At 46.8% G+C, this 24,032-nt stretch overlaps 2 protein-coding genes across 3 annotated transcripts; both read left to right on the top strand.

Annotated features, from left to right (window-relative positions):
* Positions 1–55: 55 nt before the first annotated feature.
* HOGA1 (4-hydroxy-2-oxoglutarate aldolase 1) lies at positions 56–22,675 on the top strand. Of its 2 annotated transcripts, XM_090277882.1 has the most exons (7): positions 56–586; positions 12,046–12,174; positions 12,355–12,482; positions 12,931–13,065; positions 13,308–13,404; positions 14,993–15,126; positions 21,783–22,675. In XM_090277882.1, the coding sequence occupies exons 1-7, from the start codon at positions 376–378 to the stop codon at positions 21,930–21,932; spliced, it is 984 nt and encodes a 327-aa protein (XP_090134008.1). In that variant the 5' UTR covers positions 56–375; the 3' UTR covers positions 21,933–22,675. The 2 variants fall into 2 exon arrangements, with proteins under 2 accessions (XP_090134008.1, XP_090134009.1); XM_090277883.1 differs by lacking the exon at positions 14,993–15,126.
* On the top strand, positions 4,527–5,748 carry CUNH10orf62 (chromosome unknown C10orf62 homolog). Its single transcript, XM_090278839.1, has one exon. The coding sequence runs from the start codon at positions 4,527–4,529 to the stop codon at positions 5,463–5,465; it is 939 nt and encodes a 312-aa protein (XP_090134965.1). The 3' UTR covers positions 5,466–5,748.
* Positions 22,676–24,032: the final 1,357 nt, after the last annotated feature.

Below are 24,032 nucleotides of genomic sequence, written 5' to 3'. Positions count from 1 at the left end.
ACCAACCACGGAACTGCCAAGGGGAAGCTGGCAGGGATCCTGGCTTTGGGGCTGGAAATTGTGGAAGGAGGGTCTAGGCCCCACTAGAGGCACCCTTTAGTGTCAGGACCCCAGGAATCAGCCCTCCATCTGGCAGAGGGACATGGGGTTGTGGCCTTTCTCTAGCTGCTCTGCAGAGACAGGAGGACCCCCCTGGGACCTATAGGCCTAGCCTTTGACCCTGGGGACACCCAGCGCAGCCTGCCCCAGGGCTGACAAGTCAAGGGGCAGCAAATTTTTAACTAGACACATTGATCATTAACAGGGGTAGTAAGGAGTCCAGAATCAGCCTCCCCTAAGGGCAGAGCCTAGCTGGGCCTCAGGCCTCCTGTGGAGATGCTGGGTCCCCGAGTCTTGTCCTCAGTGAGGCAGGGGCTGAGCAGGGGCTTGTGTAGGAATGTGGGGAGCCGATCTTCAGGGGAGAGGAGGAAGGTAGACATCGCAGGCATCTACCCTCCTGTGACCACCCCCTTCACTGCCACCGCAGAGGTGGACTATGGGAAACTGGAGGAGAACCTGCACAAACTGGGCACCTTCCCCTTCAGAGGTAAGTGGGCCTGTCCACCGTGGGGCTCAGGGGAGATGGGAATGACACGGCTCTCTTCAGCCAGAGACCAGAGGCAGATACACGGGCTCTGTCAAGCTGCTCAGGAATACTGGACTACGCTGGGGTCGTTTTATTATGAGACAGGAACAGAGGGCACTGGTCTGAAGTCGGGAAACGGGGGAAGCTGGCTTGTGGCCTTGATTGAATCTCTTCTGCTTCACTTTCCCCCACTGTAAACGGCTAAAGCACAATCTCTGCTGTCAGCATTATATGGAAATCAAACTAGAGAAGGGGCGTGAGAGCCCTTGTCAAGCAGGCGCTCTGTGCAGGGGAGAGGGCAGCCAGGGTGTCAGGTGGCAGCCCAGCCAGCAGGTTCATTTCCCTCAAAGCCTTGTTAGCACTCTCTCTTCCTGGCAAAGCCACCCTTGGCCAAATTAATTCCTGTTCTGGGTCCTCTGACTCATTTCCCTGAGGCTCATTGGTCTTCCCTCTCTGAGACCAGGGACCAAATCTTAGTTGTGACACTCAACATACAACACAGCCACTAGTGCAATAAATGAAGGTAGAAGTGGAAAAGTCCTTCCATCCTGCCCTGCCCACCCTCATCCATTACTCACGACAACTCCCTGAGGCTATACTCTCAATGATCCATTTCACAGATGGGAGATAGGGCTCTGAGTGACACAGGCACTTGCCCAAAGTCATTTACTGGTATGTGGCTGGGCTGGGCTTTGAACCCAGGTCTCACTGCACAGCCATGCTGAGTTCAGATGAATTCTACAGCACCTGGTCAGCACCAGCTTTGGGAATGGAGTGGCTCCAGCTAAGGCAGTGAGTGGAGCAGTTAAGGACATGGACTCTAGCCTTAGCCGGATGGCTCAGTTGGTTGGAATGTCATCCTGTACACCAAAAGGTTACAGGTTCTATTCCTGGTCAGGGCACATACCTATGTTGCGGGTTCGGTTCCCCATCAGGGCGCACATGGGAGATGACTGACCATAGTTTATCTTTCACATCAATGTTTCTCCCCGCCCCCCCCCCCCCGCCACTTCCTTCCTTTCTCTCTAAAATCAATAAATGTTCTTGGGTGAGGATTAAAAAAAAAAAAAAGAACAGGAGTTCTAGATTCAAATCAGAGCTCTGCCACTGACTGCCATGAGCTAATCTCTCTAAACTTCAGTCCCCCATCTGACACATGGGAGTAATAATGTCCATCTCATGGGATGGTTGGGAGAAAAATCTGAGAGAATGCAAGTGAAAGCATGCTGTAAGGTGCAGAGTGACACAGTGGAAGGTATTGGTTCCAGTAGTGACAATTATTAGAGTGACAGTACTATTGGTACTGTGGGCAAAGCTGTTTGGGGACAGTGACTGCTGCCCTGACTGAGACCCCATTGTCTAGATCTCAGTGCTGAGGTGATGTGATCCTTCCTAAGAGGACAATGAATGTCCTGTGGGCACCTCCACATTGAGCTGTGACACAAATTCTAAGTAAATTTCTGCTGTGGCTCAGGGCATTGGGGCCCAAAGGTCTGAGCTGAGGCCTGTTCTCATGTAGCAAAGTAAGAAGCTCCTTGAAATCTCTAAGAGGAGAGAAGATTCTGCTTCACCTTCCAGGTTCAAGGACACCTTAGTGAAGGGGGTGAGGAGGGTAGACTTTGCATCTGCTGTCTGCCTGCTACCCAGAGATTCCACAGAGACCCCCAGGTTCTTTGGACTCTCCTACCCCCACCCCTTAACTCTTGCAGAGCGCACGGCAGTGCCCGGGAGCACGGCAGCAGTAGACTCGGCAGGCTGCTAGTTCGTCTCCCATACAATGCACACAGGCGCCTGCTCCCACCTCATCTCTCTTGTACCCCAACACAAGTGAGGGGTGGGGGGAGAGGCAGTGGGCTGTGTAGAAAAAGCCCAGCATCTAGAGTTAGAAGACTGGGTAAGGATTCTGGTTCCACTAGTTACAGCAGCCTGGGAGAAATCACTGAACCTTTCTAACCAAGTTTCTTCATTTTAGAATGGGGATTGAGCCGTAGGGTTCAACGCATTTCTACCAAGGAGCTCAGATGGGGCCTGGCACACAAAAAACAAGAAGCCATAGGGTCCTATCACTGCTCCCAGGACATGGCCAGATGCCCAGGAAGCTCCAGAGCAGCGAACCACTAGCTGTCAAATCTGTTTCTCTTACCGGATCCTGACCCCACTTTGCAGCTCAACACACAGGGCCCAAGGAGAGAACCATCCCATTTCACTTTGGGCCTCCCACAGCAAGTTGAAGGTCCTCCAAAGAGGGGAACCTGCACTTGACGAGTCAGTGAACAGCTAGAGACTGTTATGGGAGGCATTGCCTGAAACTCTGTAGTTCTTTTTTGTTTAATTTTTTATTTTCAATTATAGTTGATTTACAATATTATACAGTGATTAGACATTTATATAACTTACAAAGTGATCACCCTGATCAATCTAGAACCCATCTAACACCTTACGTAGTTATTATAATACTATTGACTTGTAGCTCTTTTTAGTTTTTCATCGTTAATTTGTACTGATTATTTGAATAGAGTATTCTTTGAAATACAAGTTATAACTAGGGACTAGTGGTGGAGTTGTTGCTGAGGGGACATTTGGTCCTGAACTCACTCCCACAAACAACCTCAGAGATGAACTTTGAATTGTTATTCCCAAATGAGGTCATTGGACAGCCACAAATCTCCCCCAGCCAGACTGGGGAGTTGATGTTCCCATAGAACTTTAAGCTTGTGTCTTATTCCCTCAGTATGTGGGCTAGACAGTGGTTTCTTGTGATAAGATAGAATATTTTTGTGTATGTTAAAGCCATTACTGTGTTAAATAAAATGTTTTGCTTAGAATATCACAATTTTTTACAAACCCATTTCGGCATTTTTTTCCTTGTATAAACATGTGTTAGCCCTGGCTGGTGTGGCTCAGTGCATTGAGCTACAACCTGTGAACCCAAGGGTCTCTGGTTTGATTCCCAGTCAGGGCACATGCCGGGGTTGCAGGCCAGGTCTCCCAGTTGGGGGTGCACGAGAGGCAACCATACATTGGTGTTTCTCTCCCTCTCTTTCTCCCTTCCTTCCCTTCTCTCTAAAAATAAATAAATAAAATCTTTAAAAAATGTCTTAGATGTCTCTGGGTGGAAAAACATAGTGGCCCAGGCCTGTTTCCACCCCCAGAGGCCCTGGGTAGAAGTTGGGGTTGTAGGCCAGGCTGTCAGTTGTCTATACGTATGGAGAGCCTGGCCAGCTGGCCGACCTGCTCACAACATGCACTGTGCCCATTTATGGGGGTAGGGTGGGTGGCGGCGGCAAATTCTGTGTTTGTAAGTGCATCACTAAGGCAAGAGGTAGCAGCTCCATCCTGGAATGGCTCCAGGGATCTGGGCCCCAATGACATCTTTTGTCCTATCTGCTCTGCCTTCTCAGCCCTGCTGACCCCCACCCACCAATTTGTGACCTCATGTTATTCCGGAATGAGCTCCTTGCGGGGCCCCTTTTCCTTCTGGCCCCTGCTCCGTCATGGTGCTGGGGGATGCAGGTGGAGCTGGAATGCTCTGAGCTAGCAGCAGGTGTAGGGCCTGGAAGGAGGGAGATGCCGGCCTCATGCAGCCACGAATGGATGCCACTCCAGTAAATGGTGTCCTTCAACCATGGCCAGCTTGACCCGGGAGCCTCTGCCCACTGAGGGCCACGGATGGCAGGGAGAGGAACCAAAGACTAGAAGATAAGAAAGACTAAGTTGCAGAAAGTGTCACAAGCAGAAGATAGAAGGGACTCAGAGTTGAGGAAGCTGCCCTTCCACTGACCTTGGGGACAGCTTTCAGGGTGAGAGATAGAACCTGGGCCCTCAGGCAATGCCTGACAAGTTAGACATGAGGGATGCTGTGGCCTCTCCCCACCCTGCCCCCCAACCAATGAACCTCATAATGGGGTCATTGCTGAGGCGGGAGGGGCATCCTAGGAAGGGTGCAGCAGGGGGCCTGCCTGCCAGACACCCACAGGGAGCCTGCCCTTTCAAGCATGAAACATACCATCTGGGCTCCCCCACTCCCAGTGTGCTCTTAGCTCTGCCTGCCTGGAGTAGGGTCCTGGAGACCTTCTGGGAGCTCATCCAGCAACCATCATGCAAGGTGGTGCTGGGGACTGTCCTCTTACTTGGAGGTGGAGGCCTCGTGCTGTGGCATCAGAGGAAGAGGAGAAGGAATACAGCTTCTGAGTCTCCACAAGACGAGTGGGAGCCACAAAACACGCAAAGCTGCAAAGCACAGAATGAGAGCTGGATCAAGTCTCACTTTAGCCGCCTTTCCGAAGAGAAGCTGGCAACCTGCAGCAGTACTGCCACTCCCCAGCCCGAGAGTAGCAACAGAGAGGTCAGCACCGTGATGCGCATGGAGACCTCCACCTCGAGACAAGAAGAAGCAGGCGCTGCTCATCACCAGGAGCCCTTCACCAACAAGCAGAAGCTATCTGGGTCCTCAGTGGTCAGAGAGACCCGCAAAGAGTCCTCATCCACAGAGGAGGCCACGTGGGCCGCCGTGGCTGCTAGCACTAAGGAGATTGACGCCAAGGGCCGGCAGCTGGCTAACTCCATGATGCAGTGTGCCGTGGTTTACCAGAATTCGGGCCACGTGGAATCCAAGGACATCAACCAGGAGGAGCTTAAGGCCCTTGCGGAGGTGGAGATAAAGCTGAAAAGCAATTTCCTCACCCAGCAGGAAACCACTGTAGCTGGTATGAACCACACACACACCTCCCACGGCCAAAGTCACCATGGCCACCAGGATCACCCAAGCCACCTGAGCCACCAGAGCCATAGCCTGCCCAGCCGCAGCCATCAGACCTATCACCCATTTGAAGCCACCTAACCAAGGATGGAGATGCCCCTTCCCCCAGCAGGGCTGGCACACAATCACAGGCCTGTTTTCTCTCCTATGGGACAACCTGTGTGGCCCAGAGTGAGATGCTCCACCTTCATCCCTTCTTCCTTAGGCCCTTGCAGGGGTCCTGGGGGTCTCTGACATCATGAGTGGGGTCTGCCACAGAGGACAGCCCCTAATGGAGAGAGAGCTGGGGAGAAGCACAGCAACTGAAACGGATCCACAGACCCCTGTAGACCCACTGAGAAAAGACAGATGAGGCTGATCACAGGGGCAGCTGAGAGCGTCACACTGATGCCACATGCCTGGAATGGAGCCAATAAAGCCTTGTACACCCTCACTCTGAGTCTGGGGCTCTGTGGCCAGCCTCAGGGCTGGGCAGGAATATGGGGAGAGGGTTCCTTCTCCCACAGCCCTCTTGGTGTGGGCCTTGATCTGGGGCCTTTCCACTGGGCTGATTTGAGACGCCATAAAAAGGCTTCCTTGGGTCTCAGGTTCTGGGGATGGGATATCTCCAGAGGGCTTCACATCCACCAACCTGCTGTTGTCAGGGAAAGAGGAAGCAGCCTGGAATTGGGGGAAGGAGGCAAGACAGGCTTCCAGAAGTGAGTAAGTAAGCGGGGTGGGCTCCAGATCCCTGTCCCGTGGATGCCCTCTTCACCGGGTCCCTCACTGCAGTGTCCTCTCTCTGCCTGCCCCTGGGGTCCCTGTAGTGCTTCCCCCTCACCTTTAGAGCTATTGCACTGTCTGTTCTCCCTCCTTGTTTATATTAGCATTGCCAGGCTGGGATTGCTGCCACTGCTAGTACTACCAACAGCTCCTTCTTGAGGGTTTGTGTTTTTTAGCTTTTAGCGTATGCCATATTCTGTGCTGAGTGTTATGGCACAGACCTGTGAGGAATGTATCATATTCTCTCCATTTTGCAGACGAGGCTCCTGAGGCTTAGAGATGTAATTCACCTGAGACAGCTTAGATGGCAGGTGATGTCACTGGAGTTAGATCCTCTGTCCTGTTCTGATTCCAATCCCACGCCCACCGTCCCCAGATGGGTCCACCTCTCTCATGCTTGTCCCTGTCCTCTTCCCACATGTCCTGACACTTTCTGTGCTCTCCAACAAGCCTGGGTCTCTGCTGCTTCCTCTTACGGGGTCCCAAGAAGCCATTTCTGGGGCAAGGAGTGACCCCCAGTTAGGCAGTTAAAGGGAGGCACTGGTCTTCCCCAGGGAACTTGAGAGAAGTCAGTCACACGGCACTATCTAACCCCCAGCAACCCTTTTACATATAGATTTCTTACCATTTTTGTCTATTATGGGTTTACCAGTGGTTCTCAACCTGCGGGCCTCAAACTCCAGGGAGAAGGTGCCCAGAATCATTACAAAGAATGGAGAAATTTATAAACATCCTAAATATTGTCTTTGAGATCTATGGTACAGAGTTGGGAGTATTTAGATATCTTTGACATCACTAATAAGTGACTTTATATAAACACTGATATATATTTGTATATTTGAAATACTTTATAATAAAAATTTTATTTGGAAAAAATGGGGTCAATCAAACTGGAAAATATTGGAGGTTGCTTAATTAGACAAAAAGCAAGAGTGGTGAGATTTGTCTTCTAAAAGTGATTGTTAGGATGCATAAAATGTACGCCTTTATCTGGAAGACCTAAATCTCTTAGTAAACGCTTATTACATAGCCCTGGCCAGTATGGCTCAGTTGGTTGGAGTGTTGTGCCATAACTAAAAGGTTGCGGGTTCAATTCCCAGTCAGGGCACACACTGAGGCTGTGGGTTTTATCCCCGGTCTGAGCGTGAGCATATGTAACCCCTGATTCCAGCACAGATCCCAGTCTGAGCGCGTACAGTGAGGCAACCAATCAATGCTTCTCTCTCCCATCAATGTTCCTCTCTCTCGCTCTCTCCCTTTCCCTCTCTGTAGAAGCAATGAAAAAAATGTCCTCAGGTGAGGATTAAAAAAAAGATTATTACCTAAAATTCAAGAGTAGCTCATTGTGACTTCAGAATCTTCACTTTTAAAAAGTTTCAAGTTGTCAAAATTCAAATAAAATCTGCAGTTAGCATGGTACCAAGGTTAATTCTCTGGTTCTGATGTTGTACTACCGTTAGGTAAGACACTATCATTGGTGGGGGCTAGGTGAGTGATCTATGGAAATCTCCTATACTATTTTTGCAATTTTTCTATAAATTTAAAAGTAGTTCAAAATTAAAAGTAAAAAAATGTTTTCTGACAACTTAGCTATGAATGCATATTAAAGTTTCATTACAGTTGTACTTTAAGGAAAATGGCTTCTAAGCAGCCAACTCAAGTATATACTCTGGTAAGGATGTTTTTGTAAGAAGAGAGAATAGTTAAATCATTGTTAGACTAGCTACAAGAAGGATAGTTAACAGCCACTAGACTCTTGCCTGAGAGTCAGCTGGGGAGGGGAGTGGCTGGTTGCCCAGATCAAGGCTCAATTCCATAGAAATTGCTTAAGCATTCTGTCAGGAACGTTCATTTCTTCCCTGTGGGCGGTTACTATGAATCATATCACGAAAGAGTTCTGCTCTAGACCAGGTTTGAAACAGTTTTTCTTTTGCACAACCTATAGCCAGCACACACCTCAACTGGCAGTGTACTAAGGTCATGGAGGAAGCCAGAATGAGGGGGACACCATCCCTGACCTTGATGGTTCTAGGCAAAATGGGACAAGTGCTCTGTGAGGAGAACAAAATGCTGCGGAGAACAAAAGGGCAGGGAATTGACGAAAGGCCTTGTGGCCCTCACTGCACCTGAGGAGCTGTGGCCAGGAAGCTGTTCTAGGCAGGAGGGAACGACTCGCATGAGCAAAGGTAGCAACATGTGTGGGTGATCTGGACTGTCAGTTTGGCTGAAGGGCAACATTTATAGGTAAAGGAAAGGTAGAAGAAAAGGCCAGAAAAGGGAATACAAAGCCTAGAGCCCAGGAGGATTTAGGAGACCATCCATTACAATTTCCTCTTTTGAGAAAGTTTGCCTAATCCCACAGGTTGGGGGGAAAGAGATTAAAAGGTTCTGAGGACCTTTGTGAATTTTTGAGCAGGCAACAGGGAAGGACAAGGAACAGGTAGTGGAAGTCATTCAGAGGAGAGATGTCCAGGAAGACTTCTCAGAGGAGGTGGCAATGATGATGGGCCAAGAGGCACAATAGTAAGAGAGCCTGTGATTCCTTTTGGCTACAGTAAGTCACTAGGCTGCTTGCGCATCCCCAACCCTAAACACCCATCCCCCTTCCCAGACCACTCTGGCTCCCCAGAACAGTCAGCATAACCAAGGGAGAGTAGCTTTCCAAATGGATGCTTTTGTTTTATAGTTGGAGGGGCCTGAGAGGTCCAAGGGCAGCCCCACCCCCACCCCCAACACACACACCAGCCATCCTCCTCACATCGAAAGCTACCACCCTCCTGATTTAAGGCTTGAGCATCTTCTCCTGACTCTATAATAATTACAGCTAACACTGAGTGCCAGGTTCTATTCTAAGCACTTTACAAATAGTATCTCATTTAAGCTTCACAACAACTCTTGGAACAGGGTATTATCCCCATTTTTCATTTGATGAAGCTGAGGTTTGGTTAAGCCATTGGCCCAAAATCTCATAGCTGATAAGGGGTCACTCTACTGCCCTGTTCCATCTCTCACTTTCCTCACTCCCATTTGGGACTCTGGCCTTTTCTGCCTCTCTAAGTCCCCTCTCTACAAGAGCAGAGACACATAGGGCCAGAAACTGGACATCTAGCCAAGAAGGAGAAGACTCCTGAGGCAGCAGTTCATAGATTTCCAAGGGCTTTCTTGTACATTTCCTTCTTTGTGCCTTTAGGGACAGCCCTCTAGGATTGAAAAGATTTTATTGTCATCCCATAGAAAAGGAAATGGAGACTCGGAGGCATGATGTGACTGACACAATAGCCAGAGGTGACTTGGGTCCAGGGCTTCCCTGACTCTACCACAGTCCCTCTCCCCAGCCTGGCATGTCTTCCCTCTTAGGATTCAGGACTGGGTCAGATGCTCACTTGAATGACTCAAGGAAGAGGCCACTGGGATTCTTAAGCATAGCAGCCTCCTTCACCCCATAGAATGCAAAACCCAGCTGTCCTGCTGTTGAGGCCCCACTGGTGGCGGGGCCTAGGAGCCTCTGGAACTGACCACCCAGAATGAAGGGATACTTGGGAATGAGTGGCTATGCCTGAAGAAGTGGCTGGAGCAAGAACCCACCTCAGCCCCCTTTGAGGAGGGCTGGCAGATACCATCGGGGAGGGAGATGTTCTTCCATTTGAATAGAGGGAGTAGCAAAAGCTTGATCTGACTCTAAGTCAGAGGGTGCTGGTCCAATCATGGCTGCACTGGGGCCCTCCCCAGAGTTGGCAGCTCTACAAATCGGGATGACCCACTGGGAAAACACTGGGGCCTTACGTAGCAAGACAGAAGGAGGCTCCTATCATCGGCTGCCAGCCTGACATAGAGGGATTGCTCCTAAGGAGGCAAGCCAACAGAAGCCAAAAGCTATTTGCCTCAAGATGTTCCCTGCAATGTTAGCAAGACAAACCAAAACAAAAAAACCTGGGAAAAAAATGTAAAGTATCCAGAGCTATTCTGGAAATCTACTCAGTGGAATCTAATGATGTAGTGAACAGCATGGAAAAGGTTTGCGGTGTAACAGTGACTCTACATCACATTCTGTCCCCTGAAGGATGACTCATGGGAACAATCTTTCTTGGTCCCAGTGCCAGGAAACTCTGTGTTTCTCCAGGGCAGCTGCCTTGCTTTTATCTTGAGTTCTGCATATCTGTCAGCTGACCATATTTCCCTTTTAGCTTTCACTGTTGGGAAGCTCCAAGTCAAATTCATGGTCCATTGCTTACAACTGTATGGCAGGGGGTTTGAAATCAATATCATTCTTGGATTTATTTTCTTTCCTTCCTCCCAAACACTTCTATTTATTAATAATCTTGTATTTTATGCAGTATTTGTCAACTATTGAAGAAAAATATTTTTTGGAATAACACGGGGTAGAAAAGAGAAAGAAGAGGAAGAGGAAGGCAACCCTGGCTGGTGTGGCTCAGTGGATTGAGTGCCGGCTTGTGAACCAGAAGGTCACCAGTTGATTCCCAGTCAGGGCACATGGCTGGGTTTTGGGCCGGGTCCCTGGTTGGGGGTGTGCAAGAGGCAACCAACTGATGTTTCGCTTGTGCATTGGTTTCTTTTCCTCTCTTTCTCCCTTGCTCTTTCTCTGAAAGTAAATAAATAAAATCTTTATTTAAAAAAAAAAGGTGAGGAGGCAAATGGTTTTACTAACATTCCCTTTAGATTTAGCTGAATAGCGGCAATTCTGCTGGTCTCTCGTGGATATAGAAGGGTTGACACCTTTAACTGGTAATGTTAGAAACCATTCCAGTGATTGATAAAATAGGAAAATAGGGAAATAAAAAATATGAGAATGAGATATCACTTTTCACCCAGAAAATTGGCAAAAATTAGTACTGACCATCCCCAGGGTTGGGATGCTGAGCAGCGACAGACTCTTCTTTGTGCTGATCACATGTGAACTGGCTGATTAGAGAGACGTATGGCACATGCAGGTGCACATACATGTTTCACTCGGCAAGTATGCACCTAAGTAAACTGTAGGGAAACTCATAGACGTGGGCACCAAAGGCATCACAGGAAATATTTGTTTCAACATTGCTAGCAAAAATAAGGAAACATTCTGCCCTGGCCAGTGTGGCTCGGTTGGTTGGGCATCGTCCCGCAAACCGAAAGGTCACAGGTTTGATTTCTGGTTGGGGCACATTCCTGGGTTGCAGGTTCGGTACCCAGTTGGGACACGTGTGGAAGGCAGCTGAATGATGTTTCTCTCTTACATCAATGTTTGTCTCCTTGTCTTTTTTACTCCCTTCCCCTGTCTCTAAATTCTTTTTTTAAGTTTTTTAAATAAATAAAATACGAAAACATTCTGTCATCAAGGGGAGAATGAAAAGTAAATTGTGGTCTAAGCTCACAGTAGAATACTATATAACAATGAAAAATGAATGAATCAGAGGGACATGTCTTGCTACGGACAAAGCTTGAAACACAATGTTGGGCAAAAACAGCAAACTGCAGGAGATATATATGTTTGATTTCACGTCTATAAAGCTTAAAGTGGCAAAACCTGTATAATGTCTCATCTATGGGTCCAAATGTATGTCTTAAGGGTATAAAGACATGAATGGGAACAATGACACCTGAGTCAGGATAGCAAGAGGAGGAAGAGGAAGATGACCAGAGGAGGGTTGCCATGGGTGCTGAATACCAACATGTGGATTATGTTATTATCTCTTCTTTGGGGTATGGCTAATAGAGGTCATTAAAACAAAGAAAAAATGGTGTGAACACTGTTATTGCAACTAGGGAAACAAGATGGGAATGAAATGTGTGAAAAACTATGGTTGGGGGTAGGTAGGAACCTGGGTGAGTGTAACACTAATGTCCCTGTTGTTCGTAAGATGATGCGAAGGTGACTATTGATGTGATATGATCTCTCCTGCAGGCTTTGTGGTCCAGGGCTCCAACGGTGAATTCCCTTTCCTGACCAGCAGTGAGCGCTTGGAGGTGGTGAGCCGTGTGCGCCAGGCCATGCCCAAGGACAGGCTCCTGCTAGCTGGCTCTGGCTGCGAGTGTGAGGCCATAAGCCCCTGGGGGTGGCTGGGGGTGGAGGGGCCAGGCTCCATGGCCCAGGGCCTGGGTCCAGTCCCTTCTGCACCCCTTGCTTGCTCCTGGGTCCTATACCAGCCTTTCTTCCTCCTCCTGTTCTCACCCTCCATGGCCTGGAAGGGAGACCCCTTCTTTCCTCCTGCAGCTACTCAAGCCACAGTGGAGATGACCGTGAGCATGGCCCAGGTCGGAGCCGACGCTGCCATGGTGGTGACCCCTTGTTACTATCATGGCCGTATGAGCAGCGCTGCCCTCATTCACCACTACACCAAGGTGGGTGTGAGGGCTGGGCATAGGTTTGAGGTCAGGGACCAAGAGGAGGCTGAATGGGGGGGGAGACTTTGCCTGAGGAGAGGAGGCTGAGAAGCTGGGAATGGAGTGGTGAGCCTGGGAAGGGGAGAAATGCCACCATGTACCAGCTGTGTGACATTGGGTGACTGCCGAAACCATGCTGTCACCGTTTCATCCCTTCTCGAGTGGGAGGAATAAAGGTATCTTCTCCATAGACTTGTGAGGACTAAATTCTATCAAAACACAAAGAACCGGGGGCTGTCCTTGACACATAGAAAGCACTCGCTGATTATTATCCACTATTACTGCTTATAAGCAGGGCATGTAGCATGGTGGCTCCTGATCCAGGAGGTGGGCCAGGCCAGGGCTCCCTGGCCTGGACATGTGTGGCCTGGGCAGCTGCCTCTCCCCTCTTCTTTTCGTCCCTCAGGTCGCTGACCTCTCTCCAATCCCCGTGGTGCTATACAGTGTCCCAGCGAACACGGGGCTGGACCTGCCCGTGGACACGGTAGTCACACTTTCCCAGCACCCGAATATCATTGGCATCAAGGACAGTGGTGGTGATGTGAGTGGCAGCAGCTCCTGGCTGGGGGACCATCCATTTCTCTTTTGCTATCAGCTTCAGGGCAGCTCTGGGACCTGCTTCATTTTGGGTTCTCTCCTTCATGTGGGCTTTCCCAGAGAGCCTTGTCTGAATGGGGGAGTATCTCACTGGGGCCTGGGCTCTCATTCACCCACACTGGCCCAGTCCTCACCCAGGCTGGCCTGAGGCTCTGGGCCCCATTCACACCAAATTTGCTCTTGCAGGTGACCAGAATCGGGCTGATGATCCACAAAACCAGGAGGCAGGATTTCCAGGTGTTGGCTGGATCAGCTGGCTTCCTGCTGGCCAGCTATGCCATGGGTAGACCTCCCACTGCTCTCACACTGTGAGGGGTGACCCAGATACATCCAGGAAGCTGGGGTCTGCTGGGAAAACCAGAGGGCTGGGGCTGGGTCTGCAGAGGGCATTTGTCATCTTGCCTGCTTTGAAACCTCAGAAGTCCAGCATGCTGCTTGCTTGTCTGGACACAGTGCTTGTGAGTGACCTTGTTTTGGGTGGAGGTGGAGGAGGATGGACGTGTACAAACCCTGGCTTGTCATAGGAATGCCTGCAATTTGCTCTAAGTCCCAAGCTCCCTGCTTAGGTGACAAATTTAGTTCCTCTAATCTCACAGAGGCCTTGAAGCCCTCCCCTGTGTTCCAGAGTCGATTTTCCTCTCTCTCTGGTTCCAGGCTACAATGAATGGTCAGACCTGCAGACTTGGGCTAAGGATCTTCAGCTGCTTGATCAGATCATCATTAGATCAACTGTTCTTGTCTATTTGGGGTCAAGGCCCTTGGGTTCAGGTTGAATTTCAGGCAGAGGGAGCTGGGGTGGGGTGGGGAGATCATCTGCTCCTTCAGGTTACACAGATTTAAGTTACTTTTCAAAAAAAAAAAAAAAAAGCTGCAGGGTCCTATGCTCTGTGGTCTGTGTAGGCTTTGGCTCGTTGTCTAGGTCCTTGCAATCCCCTTCTGCATATCACCATTGCTAAAGTACAGGGGAAGAAGGGGGTACTCAGGTATGCCTCATTCCTGAGAGTGGAGTAGATGGACAAAGCACAGGCTCTGGAGGCCAGGGGATGTGAGCTGGAATCTCAGCTCTGTTGTTTATTCACTGAGTATCGGTGAGCAAGATAGTCAACCTCTCTGGGTCTGAGTTTTTACTCTGTAAAGCAGGTAGGTGTTGTGAGAGTTAGAGAGCCCTGGCCTATGTCTGCCATTGTGCTTTGCACATAGTAGGGATTAGATAAATGGCAGCTATATTAGCCCATTCCTAACTGCCTACTCTCTTTCCAGTTTTGAAGCCCCTCTGCTTAGGGGCACTCCTAATTAGCCTTAGCATCACACTCACAGGCTGGCAGAAGTGGCAGGGCCCTCTGCGCCCACAGCTGGCCCATTTTCATTGCCCAGATGAGAAGAGGACCAGAGGGTCTATGACTTGTCCAAGTTTATCCAGCCAGTGGGAGGAAATTCTCATTTCCCCACCGCTGTTCCAGACTGAATTCACTTGGGGGGAAGGGAAATATGATTTCAGAAGAACAAAGGCTTCCCATCCACTTCACCCCCTTCCAGGACTGGTGAGTCAGGGGGCTGGTAGAGGAGTGTGGAGGTGTCAACTGCCAGATGGAACTTCACTTTTGAGGGGGAGTGCAGGGAAGGAACTGTCCTTGAGTTAGCCTTCAAGCTCTGTTCCCTGACCCTCAGCCTGCAGGATTCCACTTCAAACATGCTGGCAGCTTTTCTCTCTGTACTCTGTGGACTCTCAGAGCATGCCTTTCGCATGGCTACCCAGGGGCATAGAAATCCACATTCTAGTTCCCCAGGACAAAGAGGTCCTGGGGACCAGAGTTTGAAATTCTCTGTGAGAAGAGGCTCTGGCTGATGTTTTGCATCTTACTCTGGGGCAGGAGGTGTAGGGGGTGTGTGTGCCCTGGCCAATGTCCTGGGGGCCCAGGTGTGTCAGCTGGAGCGACTCTGCCTCACAGGACAATGGGAAGATGCCCAGAAGCTGCAGCACCGCCTCATTGAACCAAACACAGCGGTGAGCTCCCAGCCAATGGCAGCAGAGGATTGGGGGTAGGGGGTGGTTCTGTGTCCTTACTGGAGTGGGAGCCAGGGTGGGCACAGGGGTCCCCACTCGGTCTCTTTCCTTTCAGAAAGTCCTTTTAGAGAACATCTTGTATGGGAACTCCTTGTGCCTCCCCAGGAAATCTTGACTTCAGACAAAGTTGAACCCCAACTTTAGTGTGCATCAGAATTCATGTAAGGATCTAGTTAAAATTGTAATTCTTTAGGCCCAGGAATAGGTACTGAGACAAGCATCCTGTGTGATTGTGACGTAAGTCATCCTGGGACCTTACTTAGAGATGCACTACCTAGAGAAAGGGGCCACGGCCTTTATGCCGGTTTCATAATGGGCCAGATCCTAAAACCAAACCAAACCAGACCAGAATGATTGAGAGTAGTAAAGAAGAAGTTGGAATGCTGGAGATATTTAGAGCCCAGATTTCCCAGGAAAGTTCTATCTTCAAACAGTTTTTTCTACAGTCACATATATACCCCAAGTCTCTGTTGGGCAAGTCAAGAAGAGCCAAGGTAGAAAGCCTGTCAAGTGCCAGGCAATGCTATGTGGTGCCATACTGGAGTCTGAGGCAAAAAAAAAAAAAAAGTATACCCCTAGAAACATGTTTTTATGTATATTTTAAATTAAACTTATAATACAGGGAAATCCCATGTACCTACCTACTACCCAGTTTCCCCCAGGATTCCACAACCAGGATTTTGACATTGATATGGTCAAGATACAAAATATTTCCACCACCACAAAGATCCTTCAGGTTACTCTTTTATAGCCACACATACTTCCCTCCTGCTCCTACCCTGTCTTTAACCTATGGCAATCACAAATATGTTCACCAATTTGTTAACTTTGTCAGTTCAAGACTGTTACATAAATGAAGTAACATAGTCTATAACCTTTTGAGATTGGCTGTTTTTCACTCAGTATAATTTTTCTGGAGATTCATCCATGTGTTGCATGTATCAATAGGTTGTTCCTTCTTATTGATGAGTAGTTTTCCATGATATGGTCATATCACGACTTGTTTAACCAGTTACCTGTTGAAGGACAGCTAGGTGTTTCCAGATTTGGCAATTCAAAGCTGCTATGAACACACACACACGTGTTTTTGTATGACCATAAGTTTTCATTTTTCTGGGGTAAATATACAATTGCTGGGTCATATGATCACTTCATGTTTAGTTTTTTAAGAAACTGCCAAACTATTTTCTAGAGGGGCTGTACCATTTTACATTTTCATCAGTGAAAATGTATGAGTAATCTAATTTCTCTGCATCCTTACCAGCATTTGTTCTTCTAACTATCTTTTATTTTAGTCATTCTGATAGGTGTGTGGTGATATTTCATTGTGGCTTTAATTTGCATGTCTCTTATGACTAATGCTATTGAGCACCTTCTCATGTATATATTTGCCATCTGTATATGCTCTTAGATAAAATGTCTTTTTGTCACTTGCCCATTTTCTAATTGGATTATTATTTTTTTAACTGTTGAGTTTTAGAAGTTCATTACATCTCCTAGATACTACAAGCCCTTTGTCAAATATGTAATTTGCAAATATTTCCTGGTTTGCAACCTGTAGCTTGTCTTGCAATTCTCTAAAATGTCTTTTGGAGACCAAAAGTTTTTTATTTTGATAATGTCCAATATATCAATGTTTTATTTTATGTTTATGCCCTTGATGTCAAGTCTAAGAACTGTTTGCCTACCACCAAATTGTGAATATTTTTCTCCCAAAAGTTTAATAATTTTTTATTTTGCAAGTTTTTGAGCTATCTTGAGTTAATTTTAGTGTAAATTGTGAGACTTAGATAAAGGTGCTATTTTATTTTTTACTTTTTTTTGCCTGTAGATATCCACTTGTGCCAACAGCATTTTTGGAAAGGTGATCTTTCCTGCGTTGAGTTACTTTTGTACTTTTGTCAGAAATCAGTTGGGCATATTTGGGTAGGTCTGTTTATGAGTTTTATATTCTTTCCATTGATCTATCCCTCTGCAATACCACACAGACTTGATTTCTGTAGTGCATCATAAATCTTAAAATCAGGTAGACTGATTCTTCCCAGTTGGTTTTCTCAATACTGTCTTAGGTAGTCAAATTCCTTTTCCTTTACCTTTCCATACAAATTTTAGAATAATCTTGTTCATATCTACAAGTATTCTTGCTGGGATTTTTATAGGAATTGTGTTAAACCTGTATACCAATTTTGGGACAACTGACATGTTTACTATGTTGTCTTCAAATCCTTGAATGTGATATGTCTCTCCATCTGTGTGAACTTCCTTTGATTTATTTCTTCAGCATTTTGTAGTTTTTGGCAAATAAATCCTGTGCAGGTTTTGAGAGATTTACAACACCTAAGTGGCCTATATTTTTTGAATGATTATAAGTGGTACTGGATTTTTTATTTCATTATTTATAAGTTCATTGTTAGTATATAGAAACACAATTGACTTTTGCATGTTTATCTTGTATCTTATGACTTTGCTGAACTCATTAGTTCTAGGAGTTTTTTTGTAGATTCCTTGTGATTTTCTACCCAATTATATCACCTATAAATAGAGGGAGTACTTATATCTTTCAGTTCCTTTCTTGCCTTATCGCACTGGCAGGAACTTCCTGCACAATGTTGAATGAGAGTGGTGACAGTGCACATCCTTGCCTTGTTCCTGAGCTTAAGGGAAAATATCCAGCCTTTTACTGTTACGTATGTTAACTAGTTTTCTACAGATGTTCTTGGTCAAATTGAAGACGTTTCCCCTCTATTCTAGTTTTCAGAGAGTTTTTAAAAATTGTTAATGGGCATTAAATTTTGTCAAATGTTTTTCTGCATTGATTTATATAGTTATGTGATTTTTTTTTTCCTGTTTAGCCTGTTAATATGGTGGATCACATTAGTAATTTTCAAATATTGAGCCAGACTTGCATCCCTGGAATAGACTCCACTTAGACATGGTGTATAACCAGTTTTATATATTGCTGAATTCCATTTGCTAATATTTTATTAAGAATTTTTCTGTCTATATTCATGAGGAATATTGGTATATAGTTTTCTTCTCTCCCTCCCTCCTTCTCTCTCTCTCTCTCTCTCTCTCTCTCTCTCATATTATCTTTGTCTGATTTTGGTATCAGCATAAAAATAGCTTCATAAATCAATTGGAAAGTATTCCCTCCTCTTCTATTTTCTCAAAGAGACTCTGTAGAATTTATATCAAATCTTTTTGAATACAGTTTTTGGAATTTGCCAATGAAAGCATCTAGACTGGGAGATTGTTTTTTGGGGGGAGTTTAACAATTTTTTCAGCTCTGCACTAGGTCTCTACTGATACAACTTGGGCTGGGGAGGATGGACATGCTTCCTTCCTGCTCCCGCGTGGCCTCCCCAGATGTCACAAGTGTGCCTGTGGGGATTAGCCTCCTTAAGGCTAGACAGTGGTGAAAGGGGTGACTGACTCCTCACTAGGCCTCTTCTGGGACCATCCCTCATGGATGGGGAGGAGCACTCTTTTCTGCTGAGTTGTGGAATAGAAGATCCGGCTTACCATTCAGCCTTGCTGGCTGGGTGATGGTGGGGCCAGTTTTACGGAGGGGTGGAGTATGGCTGGAGTGGAGTGGTTAATGGTCTCAAAGTTTTCCCTCTTGCTAGGCTGCTCCCTTCCTGGTCCTCAGCTACAGGGAATGGCCTTTTGTTGGGGCTTTCATTGTCTGTGTCCCATGGCATTTCAGGGCTGCTGGCTCCTTCAGCTCCAAGTCTGGGCCAGTTAAGCCCCACTGTGTTGTTCTTCGGTGCTGAGGTCCCCGGTCAGTCTTCCTTCTTCCACCCTCAGATTCTTTTTATGTCTGTTTTTATATAATGTCCAAAGATTTTTAGTTGTACTTTTTGGGAAGAATGGGGAAAGATACATCTATTCCATCTTTTTGGAAGTAGAAGCTCTTACTAGTTTTCTAAATGTCGATTTTATTTTTCACATCCCCTCAAGCATTAAAAATATTGAAAAATTTAAAAGTAGGTATATTAAAGCTCTCACACAGCATTCTTTTAGTTTTAAATATTTTATCTACACTAAAAACATACTTTGTTATAATTTTACTTCCCTGGCTTGAATGGAAGCAAACTTATGAAAACAATCTTTCCTCAAATCTACTTCTAGAAAAAATTAACCATTAAAAATAACAGGTTGCACGTACAATCGCCGGTCAGGGCACATAAAAGAAGCAACCAAAGAATGCATAAATAAGTGGAACAACAAATCAATGCCTCCCCCCTTTCCTCTCTCTCTCTAAAATTAATTTAAAAATATATACAGGTCCTGTCTGGTGTGGCTCAGTGGATCTAGCACTGGCCTATGAACTGAAAGGTACCGGTTTTGTTCCATGTCAGGGCACATATCTGGCTTACAAGCCAGGTCCCCAGTTGGGGGCAGGTAAGAGGCCACTTATCTATGTATCTCTCACACATCGATCTTTCTCTCCCCCTCTTTCTCCCTCCCTTCCCCTCTCTCTAAAAATAAATAAACAAAATCTTAAAAATAATACACAAAACATATATATAAGAACCTTATTGCCTTACTTGTTCACTTTACCTCAGGTTACAATATGGCAGGGCACGGTTCTGTTGGATCCTGTCTTTATTTCAAACTTTGACACTTTGTTCATAGTGGATATTTTTGCATTGATTTTGATTTTTTTAAAAATTGCATTAACTATTTACCTTGATGACTGAGTTTTCTGGCGCCCCCTCAGGTTTTGCGTCTGAGACGATGATAGTCCCAGACTGAGCTAGGCCATGTGTTTCGTTTGGGTAAAGTGACAGGAAGGCTCCAGGTCTCCCTCGCAGTTTATACCTTTACCTCAAAGGGGCAGATTAACTCACATTTAGAGACAGGACAGCTGAGGAGGCAAGCATGAGCCTCCCTGGATGTGAAGGTTTTCCTGGGATAGGATGCTCTGTAAATAGGAAATAAGAACTACAGAAATGAGGCCGTTTCAGCTGGGCCCCATCAGGGCACGGGCTGTACCATTGGACTGGACAGTCCATGAGGGTGGGACCTCTGCTTTTCCACTCCCATCTACCTGCAGGAGAGAAGGTCCCAGACCCTGTATACCACTAGCACAGGAAGAGGAGGAGCTTCCAGGACTTTGGGGTTCTGGTCTAACAGTGGCATTTTTCTCATTCAATTCTTGTGACAGGGAATAGGTGTTGCCGTCATGTCGTTTTATAGGTGAAGCAGCTTGGGTTGCCCCTTGGGAAGACAGGATGCTTGCTGCCATCCAACGCTCTACATGCCATCCTGCCTTAGCCATCCCTCTGTGCCCCTCCTCTGCCAGCTCTGGGCACACACTCAGGAATTCCTGGAACACCTTTCTGCTGCCTGGGCTGTAGGCTCAGCCACCCCAAGAGCAGCTTGATGTCACCTTATTTCCCTGCCCTGCTTGAACACAATGTCCTTCCTCGCCTTCCCACCCAGTCAGACTCCTGCCCTGGCTATATTTAGAACTTTGCAGTCTTTACCACCAAAGTATTCAACCCTTTCTTGGGGTCTGAAGAGGGGCAAATCAGAGATCTTCAGGCACCCATGGTGGGAGAAAGCTTTTCTATAGGTACTTCTTGTGTCCACCCTCTCCGCTAGGTCTTTCCCACCCTATTCAGGTTTCAGATGAAATGCCTGGGTTATTAGAACGTCATGGCTGGCTGGGGCCAGGTCTGGGAAGAGAAGAGGCTTGCTAAGGCCTACAGGCCTCTAATGATGACTAGTTATGAGTAATCTTTCATCAGGCTGCCAACATTTTAACCCCAAACAACCTTTTTGTTTGTTCATTTACCCTTCATGAAGCCCATACTTCTAAGGTTTTACCTTCCCTCCAAATAAAACTATAACGTAATGCTTACTTTCCTAGTTTTTAGGGAGTCCAAGATTCATCTAACACTTCTGATCAGCATGAAATCACCAGTTGCTATGCTAAAAAGCACAGAAACTTGATGCATTATTTTCTGTAAAACTCCAGGCATGATTTTAAATTGACAATAGCCTTAGGTTCGTCATGACAACAGAAAAGACTTCAGAGTTCATGTCCAGCCCTCTCATTTTTTCAGGCAAGAGAACTTCCTCAGAGCTAATAAGTTAATGATGTGAGGTTATACAATGAAACATCTTTGGACAAAGATGCCTTATTTTTCCCATGAGAGCATTTAGAGCTGGGTCAGGGAGGACCCTGATGCAGGGCCACTAGAGGTCTGGGCTGTGCCTGACTTCCCAGGTCTGCCATGCCCTGAGTTAGATTCCAGGGAACTGGGCTGCAGACCAATCATATTCTAGCGCCCAGACCTGTAATGTTGCTTTCTCTCCTCCCCATGGGATGGATTTTTCTCTTAAAACCAAAGGAGGCGTCTTCCTCTCTTAATTTGAGGTTTTGGCATTGTGTTCTCTACTGCCGACCTACCTTCTGGTCTCTAATCTGGATTCCCAATCTACCCTGGGTGTTATAGACTTGGTGGAGTTACTTTAATGGGGGAGGAGGATAGAAACCCCAACTTTCTCAGAGTGACACATGTCTGGGTCTTGGGTACATCTGTGCAGGGATTGCCCAGTCTCTTCTAACAGGCTCTGCTTCTCAGGTGACCCGGCGCTTTGGGATCCCGGGGCTGAAGAAAACCATGGACTGGTTTGGCTACTATGGAGGCCCCTGTCGGGCCCCCTTGCAGGAGCTGAGCCCTGATGAAGAGGAGGCGCTGCGCATGGATTTCACCAGCAATGGCTGGCTCTGAGGGCAAGGATGGGACAGGCAGCCCTTGACTTGTACCTGCAGCCTGAAGAGGAACATGGGCACACAGGGGTTGAGGCTCCTTTTCCTACTGCAGTCCTCCAGGTGCCTCTCACCAGGTCATGCATGCTCACTTTCTATTCTCACAGCCCCATGACTTCTGAGTCTCTAGAAACCTTCAGTCTGGGCAGGAGAGCTTGTTTACTTGGCTCTCTGCCGTGCGTTCCCATGCCCTGAGACATGTAAGCCAGGACCAGAGGGGACCGGCAAGGGCCGCTGGGCACAGGAGGGCTACGTGTTTGAAGGGAGGACTACATAGACTTGAGGGTACAAACCTGATTCTAGCACAACACAGGGGAAAGCCACGGCTACTCTCAGGACCCACGTTCGGACTCTTTCCAGGGGATGTGATCAGGAAAATGTCACCTGTCTTTGAAAGCCATCCCCCTCGCCCCAAGATGCATTCCAGCCGCAGTGCCCTTTTCTAACTCCATTTTGATTCATTTCACGTTCTTGTCTCTCACTTTGATATTAAGGGGCAAGTGCACAGAAACAACCCAGAACTGGTAAATAATGACACCTAGTGGATAAATGTTACATTGTAGAAGACTACTGTCCTCCACCCAGGTCTGAAATATTAGGGAAGGGGCTTGGCCTGAGACAGGACCATCCTCTGGCCTGTGGGCACTCTGCTTTTATTGTTAAAAATAATTACTTCGTTATTGCAATAAAGTTTAATAAGCTAAACTAGTGTGGCTGTGTAGAGATTGATACTTCACTGCTATGTAGTTCCTTGGGTTTCCTGCCCAGATGTCAAGGAACTACCTAGAAGAGATTTAGTACTCATGGTCTGCTGTTTCCCAGCTCTGAGAGGACCTCACAATACTAAGCAAACATAGGCATTCAATTAGCGATGACCTAGGGTAAGACGTATTGAAGTTTTAAATGGGAGAGGTAAAAAGGTTCAACTGATAATTTAGAAACACTTAGCACATATTCAAAAAGGCTGCTTTCTCCAAAATGTTTAAACTTACTCAGTGATATCTGACAAGTAGCAGAAAACCTGAGATGAAATTTTAAAAAATTGCTCTGGTTAAAAGAAAGGTAAACAAATTGCTTGCTCAGGGAAAAAACTAGGAGAGAATATAAAAATTATCAACCTTCAACTGAAACTGGGCCTATCTGGCTGGCACTGAAGCTCGGCGCTTAGCACCTAGACTTTTCTTACAGGCAACTTCTAGAGCAGTGGTTCTCAATGTGTGGGTCGTGACCCCTTTCGGGGTCAAATGACCCTTTCACAGGGGTCGCCTAAGACCATCGGAAAACACATATATAATTATATATTGTTTTTGTGATTAATCACGATGCTTTAATTATGTTCAATTTGTAATAATGAAAATACATCCTGCATATTAGATATTTAATTACAATTCATAACAGTAGCAAAATTACAGTTATGAAATAGCAACGAAAATAATTTTATGGTTGGGGGTCTTCACAACATTAGAAACTGTATTAAAGGGTTGCATTAGGAAGGTTGAGAACCACTGTTCTAGAGCACCTGGGCTTGGAGGAGAATCAGGTTCCCGGATGGGCCAAAAAGCTGGGGCTAGGAAGGCAGGCTAGTGTACTGGTGAAGTGCTCGGCCCCTGCACTTACACAGGCTGCGTTGAAGTTCTTGGACCTGCCCCTTAGTGTCTACAGGACACTACCTGGGAAACTACTTAACTGCCATGAGCCTCGTGTGTAATGCGGAGACAGCAACAATACCTTTTTCCCAGGACTATAGAAGCCCAGGCATGTAAAAGGGTTAGTGTGGCACGGAATGTGAAACCCAGGCAGGAGTGACTTGCCTAAGGTAACCCAGAAGGTGTGACAGTAACTGGTCTCAGGACTTGGGAACTCTGATGCTTCAGGGAAAAGTGCTGTGGAATCAGAAAAACCAGGAAATAAATCCTGCTCAGCTCTGCCACTAGTTTGGGCAATCTGAGCCTAATTTTTTCTTTAATTGAATATATTGGGGTGACATTGACTGCTTAAACCTGATTTTGTTTTAAAATGCTCCTACTGTGCCAAGGTTTTGAGTCTCAGGTGATATTATGTA

The sequence above is a fragment of the Furipterus horrens genome, unplaced genomic scaffold (genome assembly GCF_987537825.1).
Source record: "Furipterus horrens unplaced genomic scaffold, mFurHor1.1.pri manual_scaffold_5, whole genome shotgun sequence".
Taxonomy (NCBI): domain Eukaryota; kingdom Metazoa; phylum Chordata; class Mammalia; order Chiroptera; family Furipteridae; genus Furipterus; species Furipterus horrens.
The sequence above is the reverse complement of the archived record's forward strand: the minus strand, read 5'-3'. Positions and strand labels throughout refer to the sequence as shown.